The sequence below is a fragment of the Entelurus aequoreus genome, linkage group LG23, assembly GCF_033978785.1.
Source record: "Entelurus aequoreus isolate RoL-2023_Sb linkage group LG23, RoL_Eaeq_v1.1, whole genome shotgun sequence".
NCBI classification, from domain to species: domain Eukaryota; kingdom Metazoa; phylum Chordata; class Actinopteri; order Syngnathiformes; family Syngnathidae; genus Entelurus; species Entelurus aequoreus.
Window position 1 is genome coordinate 26,616,167 of NC_084753.1, and position 19,394 is coordinate 26,635,560.

At 40.7% G+C, this 19,394-nt stretch overlaps 1 protein-coding gene across 1 annotated transcript in view; it reads left to right on the forward strand.

Annotated features, from left to right (window-relative positions):
* LOC133641118 (protein eva-1 homolog C) overlaps positions 1-19,394 on the forward strand; it is a 432,473-nt gene that overhangs the window by 132,261 nt on the left and 280,818 nt on the right. The window contains exon 3 of the mRNA XM_062034993.1: positions 18,312-18,532. Within this exon, the coding sequence (XP_061890977.1) occupies positions 18,312-18,532 (221 nt within the window). The remainder of the gene's footprint in view (positions 1-18,311; positions 18,533-19,394) is intronic.

Below are 19,394 nucleotides of genomic sequence, written 5' to 3' on the forward strand. Positions count from 1 at the left end.
TAAACCATGAACATGTAAATACACGATTAATAATATTCAGCCTTTCGAAGCTAAAAAAATAGAAGCTAACCTAGCTACGTAGCCAACGTGATAGCATCAGTCTCAAATGCAGATAGAAACTAAATAAAAAAAAACCCTGACTGGATGGATAGACAGAAGATCAAAAATACTATTAAACCATGAACATGTAAATACACAATTAATAATATTCAGCTTGGCGAAGCTAAAAAAACAGAAGCTAACTTAGATGCGGCGGCGGGCTTACTCACTGTAGTGCGTCTGCTATCCTGCTCAAAACACAACACAACCTCCTGGTGTTGGTGTTGCTGTAGTCCGCCGCTCCACCGATCGCACCTACAACTTTCTTATTTGCTGTCTCCATTGTCCATTAAACAAATTGCAAAAGATTCACCAACACAGATGTCCAGAATACTGTGGAATTTTGTCGAAGAAAACAGAGGTATTTGAATTGGGTCCAAACACTTCCCTTGCCCTCGTGACGTCACGCGCATACGTCATCATACCACGACGTTTTCAAGCGGAAGTTTCCTGGGAAGTTTAAAATTGCACTTTAAAAGTTAACCCGGCCGTATTGGCATGTGTTGCAATGTTAAGATTTCATCATTGATATATAAACTATCAGACTGCGTGGTCGGTAGTAGTGGGTTTCAGTAGGCCTTTAATTTTTCTTATTTAAACGGGGATAGCAGATCCATTCTATGTGTCATACTTGATCATTTCGCGATATTGCCATATTTTTGCTGAAAGGATTTAGTAGAGAACATCGACGATAAAGTTCGCAACTTTTGGTCGCTGATAAAAAAGCTTTGCCTGTACCGGAAGTAGCGTGACGTCGCAGGTTGAAAGGCTCCTCACATTTCCCCATTGTTTACACCAGCAGCGAGAGCGATTCGGACCGAGAAAGCGACGATTACCCCATTAATTTGAGCGAGGATGAAAGATTTGTGGATGAGGCACGTGAGAGTTAAGGACTAGAGTGCAGTGCAGGACGTATCTTTTTTCGCTCTGACCGTAACTTTGGTACAAGCTGGCTCATTGGATTCCACACTTTCTCCTTTTCTATTGTGGATCACGGATTTGTATTTTAAACAACCTCGGATACTATATCCTCTTGAAAATGAGTCGAGAACGCGAAATGGACATTCACAGTGACTTTTATCTCCACGACAATATATCGGCGAAGCACTTTAGTTACGGAGCTAACGTGATAGCATCGTGCTTAAATGCAGATAGAAACAAAATAAATAAACCCCTGACTGGAAGGATAGACAGAAAATCAACAATACTATTAAACCATGGACATGTAACTACACGGTTAATGCTTTCCAGGCTGGCGAAGCTTAACAATGCTGTTGCTAACGACGCCATTGAAGCTAACTTAGCTACGGGACCTCACAGAGCTATGCTAAAAACATTAGCTATCCACCTACGCCAGCCAGCCCTCATCTGCTCATCCACACCCGTGCTCACCTGCGTTCCAGCGATCGACGGAGCGACGAAGGACTTCACCCGATCATTGATGCGGTCGGCGGCTAGCGTCGGATAGCGCGTCTGCTATCCAAGTCAAAGTACTCCTGGTTGTGTTGCTGCAGCCAGCTGCTAATACACCGATCCCGCCTACAGCTTTCTTCTTTGCAGTCTCCATTGTTCATTAAACAAATTGCAAAAGATTCACCAACACAGATGTCCAGAATACTGTGGAATTTTGCGATGAAATCAGAGCTTTTTGTATTGGATCCAATGGTGTCCGAATACTTCCGTTTCAACGATTGACGTCACGCGCAAACGTCATCATACATAGACGTTTTCAACCGGAAGTTTCGCGGGAAATTTAAAATTGCACTTTATAAGTTAACCCGGCCGTATTGGCATGTGTTGCAATGTTAAGATTTCATCATTGATATATAAACTATCAGACTGCGTGGTCGGTAGTAGTGGGTTTCAGTAGGCCTTTAACTTATAATTTAATGGCAGCAACACTTTGCAAAAAAAGTTGGCACAGGGGCATGTTCACCACTGTGTTACATGGCCTTTCCTTTTAACAACACTCGGTAAACGTTTGGGAACTGAGTAGACCAATTTTTGAAGCTTTTCAGGTGGAATTATTTCCCATTCTTGCTTGATGTACAGCGTAAACAGTCCGGGGTCTCTGTTGTGGTATTTTAGGCTTCATAATGTGCCACACATTTACAATGGGAGACAGGTCTGGACTACAGGCAGGCCAGTCTAGTACCCGCACTCTTATACTATGAAGCCACGCTATGAAGCCACACGTGGCTTGGCATTGTCTTGCTGAAATAAGCAGGGGCGTCCATGATAGCGTTGCTTGGATGGCAACATATGTTGCTCCAAAACTAGGTATGTACCTTTCAGCATTAAAGGTGCCTTCACAGATGTGTAAGTTACCCATGCCTTGGGCACTAATACACCCCCATACCATCACAGATGCTGGCTTTTGAACGTTGCGCCTATAACAATCCGGATGGTTCTTTTCCTCTTTGTTCCGGAGGACATGACGTCCACAGTTTCCAAAAATAATTTGGAAATGTGGACTCGTCAGACCACAGAATACTTTTCCACTTTACATCAGTTCATCTTCGATGAGCTCAGGCCCAGCGAAGCCAGTGTTCGTTTCTGGGTGTTGTTGATAAATGGCTTTGGCTTTGCATAGTAGAGTTTTAACTTGCACTTAAAGATGTAGCGACAAACTTAATTTACTGACAGTGGTTTTCTGAAGTGTTCCTGAGCCCATGTGGTGATAGCCTTTACACACTAATGTCGCTTTTTAATGCAATACCCCCTGAGGGATCGAAGGTGCAGTGATTTGTCCAGATTCTCTCAACATTTTGATGATGTTACAGACCGTAGATGTTGAAATCCCTAAATTCCTTACAATAGCTGGTTGAGAAATGTGGTTCTTAAACTGTTGGACAATTTGCTCACGCATGTGTTCACAAAGTGGTGACCCTCGCCCCATCCTTGTTTGTGAGCATTTCATGGAAGCTGCTTTCATACCCAATCATGGCACCCACCTGTTCCCAATTAGCCTGTTCACCTGTGGCAGCGTCGGAGAAAGTTATACAAACAGTTGAGTTCAAGGGTCGCTGAAATAAATAGGACAAAACGGCGCCTGCCAAATACTCTCATCAGTGAAGCATAAACACAAAAATATTAAACAGTGCACTTTCTAACAATTAGGAACGTTTGTGTCATGTTTGTCCTCCTACACAAACAATATTACAACAAAAAATATATTTTTCACCCCATATTTTTCCCATTTCCATACATTTTTGAAAAAGCTGCATGGAGCCACCACGGCGCTGCTAAAGAGCCGCATGTGGCTCTAGAGCCCCGGGTGGCTGACCCCCGGTCTAGGGAAAGAAATATTAACATGCTGCACAATCTCGGTTAATTTTTTCTTTGCCATGAACGTGGTGGTGAAGTTTGCTGAGGTAGAATGCAGAGGGACCCTGACCAGGTCCAGATAAGATCAGTTTGGACAACATTGGTCCTATGAAGCAGGTGGATCCTACAAGGGCTTAAGAAACTCATTACCTAGACAAGGGTGAGTTTTAAACCCTCGAGTGAAGGTCCACGTTGCTGAAGAAATAGAAAGTGACTGACATGTTGCAGTTTTCAATCTCTGGAAACTCATTCCATCTATCGCAGAGCAACCTGTCAAAGAACTTGGGGAAGGTTTTTGAATCAAATCTGAAAGACACCACTTCTTCAACCAGCTCTGTATGTGACGAGTAACACCCTGCAGCTATTTTCCAAAGGCCTCACTGAAGAATTCAAGTTAGCACGCACAAGAGAATCCCTACAGTACAGGGACTTCCTGCAATCAGACACATGGCATCGATTGACTTAGCTTGTGGTCAATGGAGTCCTTTGACATTTTATTGACATTCTTTGATTTTAACGGTCATATAGGACACAGTGACCCATATACCGTATTTTACGGACCATAGGGCATACCGGATTATAGGGCATACCGGATTATAGGGCGCACTGCCGATGAATGATCTATTTCCGATCTTATTCATATATAATGCGCACCGGATTATAGGGCACTTTAAATGTAAAAGACTTCCTTGTGGTCTACATAACATGTAATGGTGGTTCTTTGGTCAACATGTTACATAGATTATGTTTTGCAGATCATCTTCAAGTAGCTTTCTGGCAGTCGCTTCACGCTGCGCCATTTTGTGGGCGGTCTTATTTACCTTCGGCACTGTCTTCTCCCCGCCATCTTTGTTGTAGCGGTGTAGCGTGTAAGGACGGGAGTGGAAGTTGTGTCAAAAGATGGAGCTAACTGTTTCATTGACATTCAGACTTTACTTCAATCAATAACAGAGCAGCATCTCCTCATCCGCCGGAAATGTGTCCCGTGAAAAAACGTCCGACCGGAACTCTAATAACTATAGTTCCTTGGGTGAATAATGTACAATCACTACGCCGGTATGTTTTAGCGCTTTCATGGCAAATATAAGTAAGAACTTTACACTACATTATATTAGAAATGGCAAAAGCGGAGGATGAATGTCCCATAACAAGAAGATAGAGAAAAAGAAGAAGCTTATCGACTACGGACTACAAAGGCGGACGCGCGCAATTTTTCATGACTTATGCAGATCCCAAATACAGATCAGCAGGTACCAGAAGGTAAGAAAAGGAACAGCATCTCCTCATCCGTGGCTCACTAGTGGAACAACAACGCCAGACATGTGTCCCGTGAAAAACCGGAACGCTCTGATACTAAAGTTCCTTGGGTGAATAATGTAAAGTCACTACACCGTTATGTTTTAGCATTTTCATGGCGAGTTTACTGACAGATATAAGTTACAACTTTACGCTACATTATATTAGAAATGGCAACATCGGAGGATGAATGTCCCATAACAAGAAGATAGAGAAAAAGAAGAAGCTTATCAACTACGGCGTCAGCACGGACTACAAAGTCGGACGCGCCCAATTTTTCAGGACTTATGCAGATCCCAAATACAGATCAGCAGGTACCAGAAGTTGCTTTTGAATAATATTGTGAAACAAAACACCAGATAATGTCTTACCTTATACACACACCATAATATTACTTGTATGTTGAAGCACAGTACAATCCATCAAGCGGTGCGGCTTCATAGCTTACCAAAGTCGTACTAAAACATTTTGATTTGAACAACAGAATTATTCCGTACATGTAAGGCGCACTGTCGAGTTTTGAGGAAAAAAAAGGGATTTTAAGTGTGCCTTATAGTCCGGAAAATACGGTACTGTATATTTAGTATAGTTTTGGATGACACCCAAGATGTGCATTCTTTACAAAGTACCGCCCACTACTGGTCTGGCATGCATAAGCGCTTTTTTTCAGGGTTTGTATCAACAGGGTTTTCTGTATGTGAAACGTTTCTACTTGTTTAAAGACCTACTGAAACCCACTACTACCGACCACGCAGTCTGATAGTTTATATATCAATGATGAAATCTTAACATTGCAACACATGCCAATACGGCCGGGTTAACTAATAAAGTGCAATTTTAAATTTCCCGGGAAACTTCCGCTTGAAAACGTCTATGTATGATGACGTTTGCGCGTGACGTCAATGGTTGAAGCGGAAGTATTGGGACACATTGTATCTAATACAAACAGCTCTGTTTTCATCGCAAAATTCCACAGTATTCTGGACATCTGTGTTGGTGAATCTTTTGCAATTTGTTTAATGAACAATGGAGACTGCAAAGAAGAAAGTTGTAGGTGGGATCGGTGTATTAGCGGCTGGCTGCAGCAACACAACCAGGAGGACTTTGAGTTGGATAGCAGACGCGCTATCCGACGCTAGCCACCGACCGCATCAATGATTGGGTGAAGTCCTTCGTCGCGCCGTCGATCGCTGGAACGCAGGTGAGCACGGGTGTTGATGAGCAGATGAGGGCTGGCGTAGGTGGAGCGCTAATGTTTTTAGCATAGCTCTGTGAGGTCCCGGTCAATGGCGTCGTTAGCAACAGAATTGCTAGGCTTCGACAGGCGGCACAGCTTTAACCGTGTAGTTACAGGTCCAGTGTTTGGTTCGGTGTCTCCTGATAGTAGTATTGTTGATCTTCTGTTTATCCTTCCAGCCAGGGGCTTATTTCTTTTGTTTCTATCTGCATTTAAGCACGATGCTATCACGTTAGCTCCGTAGCTAAAGGGCTTCACCGATATATTGTCGTGGAGATAAAAGTCACTGTGAATGTCCATTTCGCGTTCTCGACTCTCATTTTCAAGAGGATATAGTATCCGAGGTGGTTTAAAATACAAATCCGTGATCCACAACAGAAAAAGTAGAAAGTTTGGAATCCAATGAGCTCTTGTACCTAAGTTACGGTCAGAGCGAAAAAAGATACGTCCTGCACTGCACTCTAGTCCTTCACTCTCACGTTCCTCATTCACGAATCTTTCATCCTGGCTCAAATTAATGGGTCGCTTTCTCGGTCCGAATCGCTCTCGCTGCTGGTGTAAACAATGGGGAAATGTGAGGAGCCCTTCAACCTGCGACGTCACGCTACTTCCGGTACAGGCAAGGCTTTTTTTTATCAGCGACCAAAAGTTGCGAACTTTATCGTCGATGTTCTCTACTAAATCCTTTCAGCAAAAACATGGCAATATCGCGAAATGATCAAGTTTGACACATAGAATGGATCTGCTATCCCCGTTTAAATAAGAACATTTTATTTCAGTAGGCCTTTTATCACAAGGATAATGTCAGGTAAATGTACTCTTATACTGAGGGGCTGTTCAGAAAAGAAAAAAAAACACACAAACATTTGAGTCCCAAAGTGGTCTAATTCATAAAAAACATTTCCCTACCAGGACTTTGTCATGTACATTTGCTTGGTACTGTCAAAGAAAGTCAAAACTGGACGTGAAACGCCACACACACACGCCATTCATCACTATATCTATCATCTAGATGTCAAGATAATGAGCTTGTGTGTGGGAGAACAGTTACTCTAACCTGTGGAGGCACATTACTCCCATAACTCAAATTGTCATGTTAAATATACACCAACTATTGTTTGCATAATATTGTGATGAAATATTGCTTTTTTTTGTTTTTTACATGCTTAAAGTCTTGTCTTGTCAGTTCTTCATTTTTTACACAGGTTAGTGTGTAAATGTTTTACTGAGAACTAGCGATGTAGTAACCATCTATATCAGTGGCGGGCCGTGCGTTTCCCATCTAGGCCTTCAGTGATGTCCTACTTAGTTTGACTTCAATAAATACCTCTCAAAATACCATAATTTATGTTGCCACATGAAAATACTATACAGAAACACTTTTGCGCACTACTGTGTATTGAAACAACTCAATTTGTCACTTGTGTACAAAAAGGGCTATTTTTTGGCCAGGGGTGTCCAAACTTTTTCTACTGAGGGCCGCTCACGGAAAAATTAAAGCATGCGGGGGCCATTTTGATATTTTTCATTTTCAAACCATAACAAAATATATGGATTTTGTTTGTTTTTTACCAGTAGGGCTCCCGGGGACCATAAAGGGTCTAAGTCATTAAAATGTTAAAAACAAGTCAAATTATTATTTTATTTATATAAAGCTTACAGTAAATCTGTACAGTATATCAACTTCAGGTTGATATAAAGTTTAAAAAAACAAAAAGGTTTTATGCCTTTTCTGTCAAAGACAACTTAGTTTTTTATAATACAACTGAAATATGCAGTATTTCCCCCAGTGCCCAAAACATTCAGAAAGCAATGTTTGATGTGAAGTAATTAGAGCCTTCAAAATATCAATAATGCAGGACACCATTGATTTTAATTCATTATTATTTTTGAGTAATCACAGTGAAAAGATAAATAAAATCCCATTAAATATATGTGGGATCCAAAAGGTGCCTCACTCAGAAAGTGATACATTTTTATAATTTTTTTTTTTTAAACTTTCAACACTTAATTTACGAGCTCAACTTCAGATATATCTGTCGATTTTACGTTTGAACTATTATCTTGTTTGTTTTATGCTCTTTTGCCAAATAAAATGTTGATGTTTTTATATGGCAACCACACAATATATCCAACATAAAACATTTTAAAGTGAAATAATTGGAGCCTTGAATAGGTCAATAATTCATTATAACATTGATTTTTATTTTTTTTGGAACAATGGCAAAAAAATAAAAAAAAAAGATAGACAAAAGAAAAAAAAAGCCTGCATGGTAGCTTTGTGTAAACATTGCAACATTTTCTAGTTAGATTTCACCTCATTCCACTTTTTTAAATGTTTTTTTAATTTTTGCAATTGCATTTCCAGAATGTGTGGCGGGCCGGTAAACAATTAGCTGCGGGCCGCAAATGGCCCCCGGGCCTCACTTTGGACACCCCTGTTTTTGGCGCATTTAAAAATCAATAAAACCGCATCAGGTCTGTCAAAACAAAAATTATTGTATAAAACATATTGAATGTGAAAACATATATTTGAATCTGCCACCTAATCAACGTTTTGCTCAGCTACTTTGTTGGTTAAAAAAGTGAGTGCCGCTGATTTCTCCTGTGTCACTTTCTCCTTTCGTAAAAAATTACAACTTTTGATTGGATACCTGGGTGTGACAAGTGACCATACCATCACAGTCACGTTCAACATAAGGCTACTGTCAACAACTTGTGATCTGATTGGCTATCGCAACTGTCTGTTAACTGAATGTCCTCCATTCGTCAAACTGGACAGCCGCCGCTAATGTTTGGTCAGAAGGCCTCCGGCAGAATTCATACAGCGCTGGCAACAAGCTAGCTGAATTTTGATTAGATAAAATCTCTAATTTTATATGACATTAACATAATATGATGAATAATTGTATATATTTAAGGAAAGTGTGGACAATGCTGTCTGTTGGGAGTACAATGTACTCCCTTTTTGTGGAGGCCTTATCGGTTTAGAACAAAAAGGTTGTATTTCTTTCTGGGCGGGAGTGGTTGTTTGCGTACTTCATAAGCTGACTCGTTCCGTTTGATTTTTAGACCGCTTCTTGATGCTGCTATTACCACATTGTGAGGGCTGGTCTCCTAAAGCTTTACTAAAACTTGGTAATATTGCTATTCTGTCTTGGTGGTCCTTCTTACTCAACATATATCTCATCCAAAAGAACTTGGGATTGACCAGTGTCTTTAATTCCCTGAGAGGAAGACTGGTCGGACGCAACAAAAGTCAATTAAAAATAAATTGTACTTTTATTAATTAATGATCATGATTTATGTTAGGCCAGCAGAGAAGGCCTTGCTGGCCCTGACAGCACACCACTGATCTATATTTAGACGCAACATTTTGAAGACTCACTAAACGTGATTCCCTACCTCCTCGTGGCCATGGTAAGAATGGGGAAATGTGTGTTCTTCGCCAAAGCTCGGGTTTGCAGCGGCACACAGTTCCATCGTTATCCCCAGCAACGACTAACCAAATAAAGCTAATTGAATCACACCGTCTACTTTGGGAGTGTGTGCAAGGTTGCCTGAGTGTTGACTCTTTGTAAATGTGTTTGCTCAGCACTTCGGCAGTAGGCTTGAACTCAGCTTGGAGGTTGTTTTTGGCTGTTTGAACACATTCGAGGCTCAATTGATTCCCACAACCTTGATTCGCTGGACAATCTGGTAAAGATAATCTGCGTCTTTTAATTGTTCTTCTTTTACATCCTGGAACTGCAACAAAAAAATCCAGTTATCCATTATGGCGGTTGGCAGGGGAGTCATCCCTTTATCAGTGTGGAATGTTAATGGTGGCTCTACAGTGGGTTGGGTTCTGACCTGTGACTGACAGATTAGGTGAAATGTATTGTGTTAAAGGCCTACTGAAAGCCACTACTACCAACCACACAGTCTGATAGTTTATATATCAATGATGAAATCTTAACATTGCAACACATGCCAATACGGCCGGGTTAACTTATAAAGTGCAATTTTAAAATTCCCGCCACACTTCCGGTTGAAAAACTCCTTTGGATATGATTTATGCGCGTGACGTCACAAAAGCAACGGAAGTGGTTGGACCCCATCGGACCCGATAGAAAAGCCTCTTGTTTTCTTCGACAAAATTCCACAGTATTCTGGACATCTGTGTTGGTGAATCTTTTGCAATTTGTTTAATGAACAATGGAGACTGCAAAGAAGAACGTTGTAGGTGGGATTGATCGGTGTCTTAGCGGCTAAGTACAATACTGTAATATCTGTGATATTTGCATTAGTGTACTGTGTCTTTAAGGGTTTGGGGAACGCGCATGCGCGAGTGAGTTGGCGGAGAACTTGAGTGTGTGTGAGCGTGAGTTTTGGCTAACAGCAGCTCGTGTATGTGTGTGCGTTACTTTTTGAACTACAACCAGTTACTGCTTGTTAATAAAGCGATTGAGCAGCGCATCCTTGTCTGTGTGACTCCTTCTCCACTGCGGGGCATTACAATACTTACAGCAACACAACAAGGACTACTTACCCTGACGCCTAGCCGATGCTTGCCGCCAAACCCACGGATGAAGTCTTTCGTCGCGCCATTGATCGCTGGAACGCAGGTGAGCACGGCTGTTGATGGGAAGATGAGGGCTGGCTGGCGTAGGTGAAGCGCTAATGTTTGTATCATAGTTCTGTGAGGTCCGGTTGCTAAGTTGCTAAATTAGCCTTAGCGTCGTTAGCAACAGCATAGTTAAGCCTTACCAGGCTGAGAATTTTTAACCGTGTAGTTACATGTAGATGGTTTAATATTATTGTTGGTCTTCTGTCTATCCTTCCAGTCAGGGGTTTATTTATTTTGTTTCTATCTTCATTTGAGAACGACGCTAGCACGTTAGCTCAGTAGCTAAGTGTGTCACCGATGTATTGTCTTGGAGACAAAAGTCACTTTAAATGTCCATTTCGCGTGCTCGACTCTCATTTTCAAGAGGATATAGTATCCGAGGTGGTTTAAAATACAAATCCGTGATCCACAATAGAAAAAGGAGAGTGTGGAATCCAATGAGCCAGCTTGTACCTAAGTTACGGTCAGAGCGAAAAAAGATACGTCCATCACTGCCTCTCAAGTCCTTCACTGTAACGTTCCTCATCTACGAATCTTTCATTCTCGCTCAAATAAATGGGGTAATCGTCACTTTCTCGGTCTGAATCTCTCTCGCTCCATTGTAAACAATGGGGAATTGTGAGGAATACTAGCTCCTGTGACGTCACGCTACTTCCGGTACAGGCAAGCCTTTTTTTTATCAGCGAGCAAAAGTTGCAAACTTTATCGTCGATTTTCTCTACTAAATCCTTTCAGCAAAAAAATCATTTCAGTAGGCCTTTAAAGGCCTACTGAAATGAATTTTTTTAATTTAAACGGGAATAGCAGATCCATTCTATGTGTCATACTTGATCATTTTGCGATATTGCCATATTTTTGCTGAAAGGATTTAGTAGAGAAAATCGACGATAAAGTTCGCAACTTTTGCTCGCTGATAAAAAAAAGCCTTGCCCCTACTGGAAGTAGCGTGACGTCACAAGCAGTAGTGCTGCTCACAATTCCCCGTTGTTTACAATGGAGCGAGAGATATTAGGAGCGAGAAAGTGACGATTACCCCATTAATTTGAGCGAGGATGAAAGATTCGTAGATGAGTACGTTAGAGTGACGGACTAGAATGCAGTTCTTTTTTCGCTCTGACCGTAACTTAGGTACAAGCTGGCTCATTGGAATCCACACTCTCTCCTTTTTCTATTGTGGATCACGGATTTGTATTTCAAACCACCTCGGATACTATATCCTCTTGAAAATGAGAGTCGAGAAGGCGAAATGGACATTAACAGTGACTTTTATCTCCACGACAATACATCGACGAAGCTCTTTAGCATGAGCTAACGTGATAGCATCTGTCTCAAATGCAGATAGAAACAAAATAAATAAATCCCTGACTGGAAGGATAGACAGAAGATCAACAATACTACTATCAGGAGACACCGAACCAAACACTGGACATGTAAATACACAGTTAATGTGTATTCGACGCCTGTCGAAGCCTAGCAATGCTGTTGCTAACGACGCTAACTTAACAACGGGACCTCGTCAGAGCTATGATAAAAACATTAGCGCTCCACCTACGCCAGCCAGCCCTCCTCTGCTCATCAACACCCGTGCTCACCTGCGTTCCAGCGATCGACGATGCGGTCCGTGGCCCGGAGACGTAGGAAGTCAAGGTGAGTTCGCCGCTTGCGCGTCTGCTATCCAACAAAGTCCTCCTTGTTGTGTTGCTGCAGCCAGCCGCTAATACACCGATCCCACCTACAACGTTCTTCTTTTCAGTCTCCATTGTTCATTAAACAAATTGCAAAAGATTCACCAACACAGATGTCCAGAATACTGTGGAATTTTGTCGAAGAAAACAGAGCTCTGTGTATTGTGTCCAAAAGGGTCCAAACACTTCCGTGGACCTCGCGACGACACGCGCATACGTCTTCCTCCAAAGGCGTTTTGAACCGGAAGTTTCCCGGGAAATTTAAAATTGCACTTTATAAGTTAACCCGGCCGTATTGGCATGTGTTGCAATGTTAAGATTTCATCATTGATATATAAACTATCAGACTGCGTGGTCGGTAGTAGTGGGTTTCAGTAGGCCTTTAAAGTGGATCTGCACTTTTTCGGGGTAATGTTGCCTATCATTCAAAATCTTTATGAGAGACGAGAATAAAAAATGTTTTGCATTTTAATTTGTAATAATCTGCTCGTTCTAGTTGGTTAACAATGCAGCTATTAGGAACAATACTGTAATATCTGTGATATTTGCATTAGTGTACTGTGTCTTTAAGGGTTTGGGGAACGCGCATGCGCGAGTGAGTTGGCGGAGAACTTGAGTGTGTGTGAGCGTGAGTTTTGGCTAACAGCAGCTCGTGTATGTGTGTGCGTTACTTTTTGAACTACAACCAGTTACCGCTTGTTAATAAAGCGATTGAGCAGCGCATCCTTGTCTGTGTGACTCCTTCTCCACTGCGGGGCATTACAATACTTACAGCAACACAACAAGGACTACTTACCCTGACGCCTAGCCGATGCTTGCCGCCAAACCCACGGATGAAGTCTTTCGTCGCGCCATTGATCGCTGGAACGCAGGTGAGCACGGCTGTTGATGGGAAGATGAGGGCTGGCTGGCGTAGGTGAAGCGCTAATGTTTGTATCATAGTTCTGTGAGGTCCGGTTGCTAAGTTGCTAAATTAGCCTTAGCGTCGTTAGCAACAGCATAGTTAAGCCTTACCAGGCTGAGAATTTTTAACCGTGTAGTTACATGTAGATGGTTTAATATTATTGTTGGTCTTCTGTCTATCCTTCCAGTCAGGGGTTTATTTATTTTGTTTCTATCTTCATTTGAGAACGACGCTAGCACGTTAGCTCAGTAGCTAAGTGTGTCACCGATGTATTGTCTTGGAGACAAAAGTCACTTTAAATGTCCATTTCGCGTGCTCGACTCTCATTTTCAAGAGGATATAGTATCCGAGGTGGTTTAAAATACAAATCCGTGATCCACAATAGAAAAAGGAGAGTGTGGAATCCAATGAGCCAGCTTGTACCTAAGTTACGGTCAGAGCGAAAAAAGATACGTCCATCACTGCCTCTCAAGTCCTTCACTGTAACGTTCCTCATCTACGAATCTTTCATTCTCGCTCAAATAAATGGGGTAATCGTCACTTTCTCGGTCTGAATCTCTCTCGCTCCATTGTAAACAATGGGGAATTGTGAGGAATACTAGCTCCTGTGACGTCACGCTACTTCCGGTACAGGCAAGCCTTTTTTTTATCAGCGAGCAAAAGTTGCAAACTTTATCGTCGATTTTCTCTACTAAATCCTTTCAGCAAAAAAATCATTTCAGTAGGCCTTTAAAGGCCTACTGAAATGAATTTTTTTAATTTAAACGGGAATAGCAGATCCATTCTATGTGTCATACTTGATCATTTTGCGATATTGCCATATTTTTGCTGAAAGGATTTAGTAGAGAAAATCGACGATAAAGTTCGCAACTTTTGCTCGCTGATAAAAAAAAGCCTTGCCCCTACTGGAAGTAGCGTGACGTCACAAGCAGTAGTGCTGCTCACAATTCCCCGTTGTTTACAATGGAGCGAGAGATATTAGGAGCGAGAAAGTGACGATTACCCCATTAATTTGAGCGAGGATGAAAGATTCGTAGATGAGTACGTTAGAGTGACGGACTAGAATGCAGTTCTTTTTTCGCTCTGACCGTAACTTAGGTACAAGCTGGCTCATTGGAATCCACACTCTCTCCTTTTTCTATTGTGGATCACGGATTTGTATTTCAAACCACCTCGGATACTATATCCTCTTGAAAATGAGAGTCGAGAAGGCGAAATGGACATTAACAGTGACTTTTATCTCCACGACAATACATCGACGAAGCTCTTTAGCATGAGCTAACGTGATAGCATCTGTCTCAAATGCAGATAGAAACAAAATAAATAAATCCCTGACTGGAAGGATAGACAGAAGATCAACAATACTACTATCAGGAGACACCGAACCAAACACTGGACATGTAAATACACAGTTAATGTGTATTCGACGCCTGTCGAAGCCTAGCAATGCTGTTGCTAACGACGCTAACTTAACAACGGGACCTCGTCAGAGCTATGATAAAAACATTAGCGCTCCACCTACGCCAGCCAGCCCTCCTCTGCTCATCAACACCCGTGCTCACCTGCGTTCCAGCGATCGACGATGCGGTCCGTGGCCCGGAGACGTAGGAAGTCAAGGTGAGTTCGCCGCTTGCGCGTCTGCTATCCAACAAAGTCCTCCTTGTTGTGTTGCTGCAGCCAGCCGCTAATACACCGATCCCACCTACAACGTTCTTCTTTTCAGTCTCCATTGTTCATTAAACAAATTGCAAAAGATTCACCAACACAGATGTCCAGAATACTGTGGAATTTTGTCGAAGAAAACAGAGCTCTGTGTATTGTGTCCAAAAGGGTCCAAACACTTCCGTGGACCTCGCGACGACACGCGCATACGTCTTCCTCCAAAGGCGTTTTGAACCGGAAGTTTCCCGGGAAATTTAAAATTGCACTTTATAAGTTAACCCGGCCGTATTGGCATGTGTTGCAATGTTAAGATTTCATCATTGATATATAAACTATCAGACTGCGTGGTCGGTAGTAGTGGGTTTCAGTAGGCCTTTAAAGTGGATCTGCACTTTTTCGGGGTAATGTTGCCTATCATTCAAAATCTTTATGAGAGACGAGAATAAAAAATGTTTTGCATTTTAATTTGTAATAATCTGCTCGTTCTAGTTGGTTAACAATGCAGCTATTAGGAGCAATACATTCTGCCTTTAAATATTTTTTAAAAATGCAACAATATGCAATTTATGTTCTCGGGAAAAGCGGTAAAAATGGATGGGTGGAACCAGTATAATAGCCAAGCTGTAGCGACATTGTTATTGTTAAGAGCTAACACTGAGTACTGTTTTTCTAGAGTAATACCGCATCGCCTTGCGACTGGTGGGGGGTAGCGGGGGGTGTATATTGTAGCATCCCGGAAGAGTTAGTGCTGCAAGTGGTTCTGAGTATTTGTTCTGTTGTGTTTATGTTGTGTTACGGTGCGGATGGTCTCCCGAAATGTGTTTGTCATTCTTGTTTGGTGTGGGTTCACAGTGTGGCGCATATTTGTAACAGTGTTAAAGTTGTTTATACGGACACCCTCAGTGTGACCTGTATGGCTGTTGACCAAGTATGCGTTGCATTCACTTGTGTGTGTGAAAAGCCGTAGATATTATGTGACTGGGCCGGCACGCAAAGACAGTGCCTTTAAGGTTTATTGGCGCTCTGTACTTCTTCCTACATCCGTGTACACGGCGGCGTTTTAAAAAGTCATACATTTTACTTTTTGAAACCGATACAGATAATTCTGAAACTGATACAGATAATTTCCGATATTACATTTTAAGCATTTATTGGCCGATAATATCGGCAGTCCAATATTATCGGACATCCCTAATAGTGACTTACTGGATGGACAGTTATCTGTTTGGTCAAGCTGGTCGTTTTTTTTTTTTTTCCAGTTGATTTTGGGTAACCACACCATTTATGTTGCCCTAGCTTGGCTCCAAGTTCCACATTTACACACACATTCTCTCGGCATCCGTCTGCTCCAACGTTTAACCAGCAGTTCATCCTTTATGTATTCAGGTTGAAAAAGATAAGGTTGTGAATCATCTGTCCAAAAATAGCCATCTTTGTTGTCTCTTACCAAGTCTGCCATAATCAGAAAACCCAAGTGTTTGTTTACAGATGTACGAACACGCATTTGTCGCCGGAAGTTGGAAATGCGTTGCTATTGGATTGGAAATAAATGTGCTGAGGAAAAAAGTACCGGTAATGCTTTAAATGACCAAAATACAGTCAATATTTTACATATTACATATTGTTATGAGCATATCTGTTTTCACATTATATACAGTACAGGCCAAAAGTTTGGACACACCTTCTCCTCGTCCAATGTGTTTTCTTTATTTTCATGACTATTTACATTGTAGATTGTCACTGAAGGCATCAAAACTATGAATGAACACATGTGGAGTTATGTTTGAGTTTGAGTTTATTTCAAACATGCAAGCATACAAAATGATACATCACAATTTCCAGTTTCTCTTTTCAACATGTTCGAAAAGGAGTAGGGAGAAGCAGAGCTTATTTAATCCTACCCCTTTTCTTTTACATAACAGTTGCTAAAACTTTTGTTCACTTCCTGTTCTCAATTTATTCACAATATACTCCATAAGTAATCACAATAAAATAAATAAATAAATGATAATTGGTGAAGTAAGTCATATTTCATATGATGAGATAAATAATATTATTTTGAGAATGAAAGAATTGATGGATGAAATAAATTCAGAATGTTTATCATGGTTCTTCTTCTTTGTACTTTGTAAACACTTTAAGTTTGAAGAGTTTCTTGAAGTGTATCATATTAGTACATTGTTTGATTGCTTTGCTTAATCCATTCCATCATTTAATTCCACATCCTGATATACTGAAGGTCTTAAGTGTTGTACGTGCATACAAATGTTTTAAAATTTAATTTTTCTCTAAGAATATATTTCTCCTCTTTTTTTGAGAATTGTTGTATATTCATGGGTAGCAGATTATAGTTTGCTTTGTGTATAATTTTAGCTGTTTGCAAATTCACTATGTCATGGAATTTCAGTTTTTTTAAATTCAATAAATAAAGGGTTTGTATGTTCTCTATATCCAACATTATGTATTATTCTAACTGATCTTTTTTGTAACACCGTTAATGAATGAAGTGTACTTTTGTAGTTGTTTCCCCATATTTCTACACAGTAGCTCAGATATGGTAACACTAACGAGCAGTAGAGAATATGAAGTGATTTTTGGTCTAGAACATGTTTTGCTTTATTCATTGTTGACGTGTTTCTTGCTACTTTGTGTTGTATATTTTTTACATGAGATTTCCAGTTCAATTTATCATCAATCATTATACCTAGACATTTGGTGTCATTTACTCTTTCAATATCTATTCCGTTTATTTGTATTTGTGTTTGACTTTCTCTTCTACTGTTACCAAATAGCATTATTTTAGTTTCACTGAGATTCAACGATAGTCTGTTTTTGTTTATGAGTTGAAATAACTGAAAACATGTTTTTTATTCTAGTTTCTTCAAAATAACCACCCTTTGCTCTGATTACTGCTTTGCACACTCTTGGCATTCTCTTGATGAGCTTCAAGAGGTAGTCACCTGAAATAGATTTCACTTCACAGGTGTGCTTGAAAGCTCATCGAGAGAATGCCAAGAGTGTGCAAAGTGTGCTATTTTGAAGAAACTAGAATATAAAACCTGTTTTCAGTTATATTTTAAGTTACATTTTTGTTATGTACATGTGTTCATTCATAGTTGTGATGCCTTCAGTGACAATCTACAATCAGTCATGAAAATAAAGAAAACGCATTGAATAAGAAGGTGTGTCCAAACGTTTGGCCTGTACTGTATGTACTTGCAGTGTGTGTATACAATGTTGATTGAGGGTTTTGATGTTGTTTTAGAGGACTTTAAAGGCTACAATAGTGACTACTATTAACCGTGTCTTGCAAGCAGTTTTTTAATCATCTTTAGAATCCTTAAAAAAAAAGAAAAAGACGTGTGTTCTTGTCTCTCATGATAGTGAACGATTACAAAAAAAAAAAGTTGTTCACCTTTAAATCAATACTGTATTGACACCAGCATTAAAAGTCTTGTTTATTAATCGTCATCATGGCGTTTTGTCTTATAGGCTACTTGTCCAAAGTGTTGAAAAACTACACCGAGCAGGCCTGTGACGGAGACCTCCTGTCCGTACGCTGCCCGCCACGCACTACCATCACTGTCCAATCGGCTTTTTACGGAAGAAAAGGCGTCTCGGACGTCCATCGGTGTCCTCAGACCTACCAGGCCTTCCTGGGCTATTATGATGCCCGGGAGGATGAGTATTGCTCCGTATCCACTGCACTGCAGGTATATCTAAAACTGCTGAAAAAGGTTCACTATGTCTTCTTTATTCATATACTTTTTCAAATTGTATTGTAATCAGACATTATTTTCGGTATATTAGATGGAATTTTTACCTGACATGTTTCGACTGTCATCTGCAGACTTCTTTAGAAGGGTCACCTGACCACTGTGACGTGATGCCTATCATCTGTTCTTATAGGCGTGGCCAACCAGGCAGACCTTTCAAGTCTACCTGGTTGGCTTGATGGTTAATGGAGGAGGGAGTCCCAGGTATGCTCCCTCATCCCGATTGATGGTTTCCTTTGGCCGCTTCCTTAGTTCGATCGCCTCCTTAATCCATTGTTTGAATGTACTTTCTGTGCCGATGATTTTGCCGTTGTCCCGGTCATTGGTGTGGATATTTATTTTGCAATGATCTGATTTGGCTGATTTTAAGATTTCCTGTTCGGGTTTTTGTTTTAGGCTTCTTGTAAACCTTCCAGTTGTCTCTTTTTCGCATTCTTTCTGATGTTCTTTTGTCCTTGTCTTGAATGTCCTCCCTGTTTCTCCGATGTATGATTTTTTTTTTTGCATGATTTACACAGGATTTTGTAAATGACATTGCATTTCTTGTCTTGTTCTACAAACCCCGTTTCCATATGAGTTGGGAAATTGTGTTAGATGTAAATATAAACGGAATACAAGGATTTGCAAATCATTTTCAACCCATGTTCAGTTGAATATGCTACAAAGACAACATATTTGATGTTCAAACTGATAAAACATTTTTTTGCAAATAATCATTAACTTTAGAGTTTGATGCCAGCAACACGTGACAAAGAAGTTGGGAAAGGGCATGTTCACCACTGTGTTACATGGCCTTTCC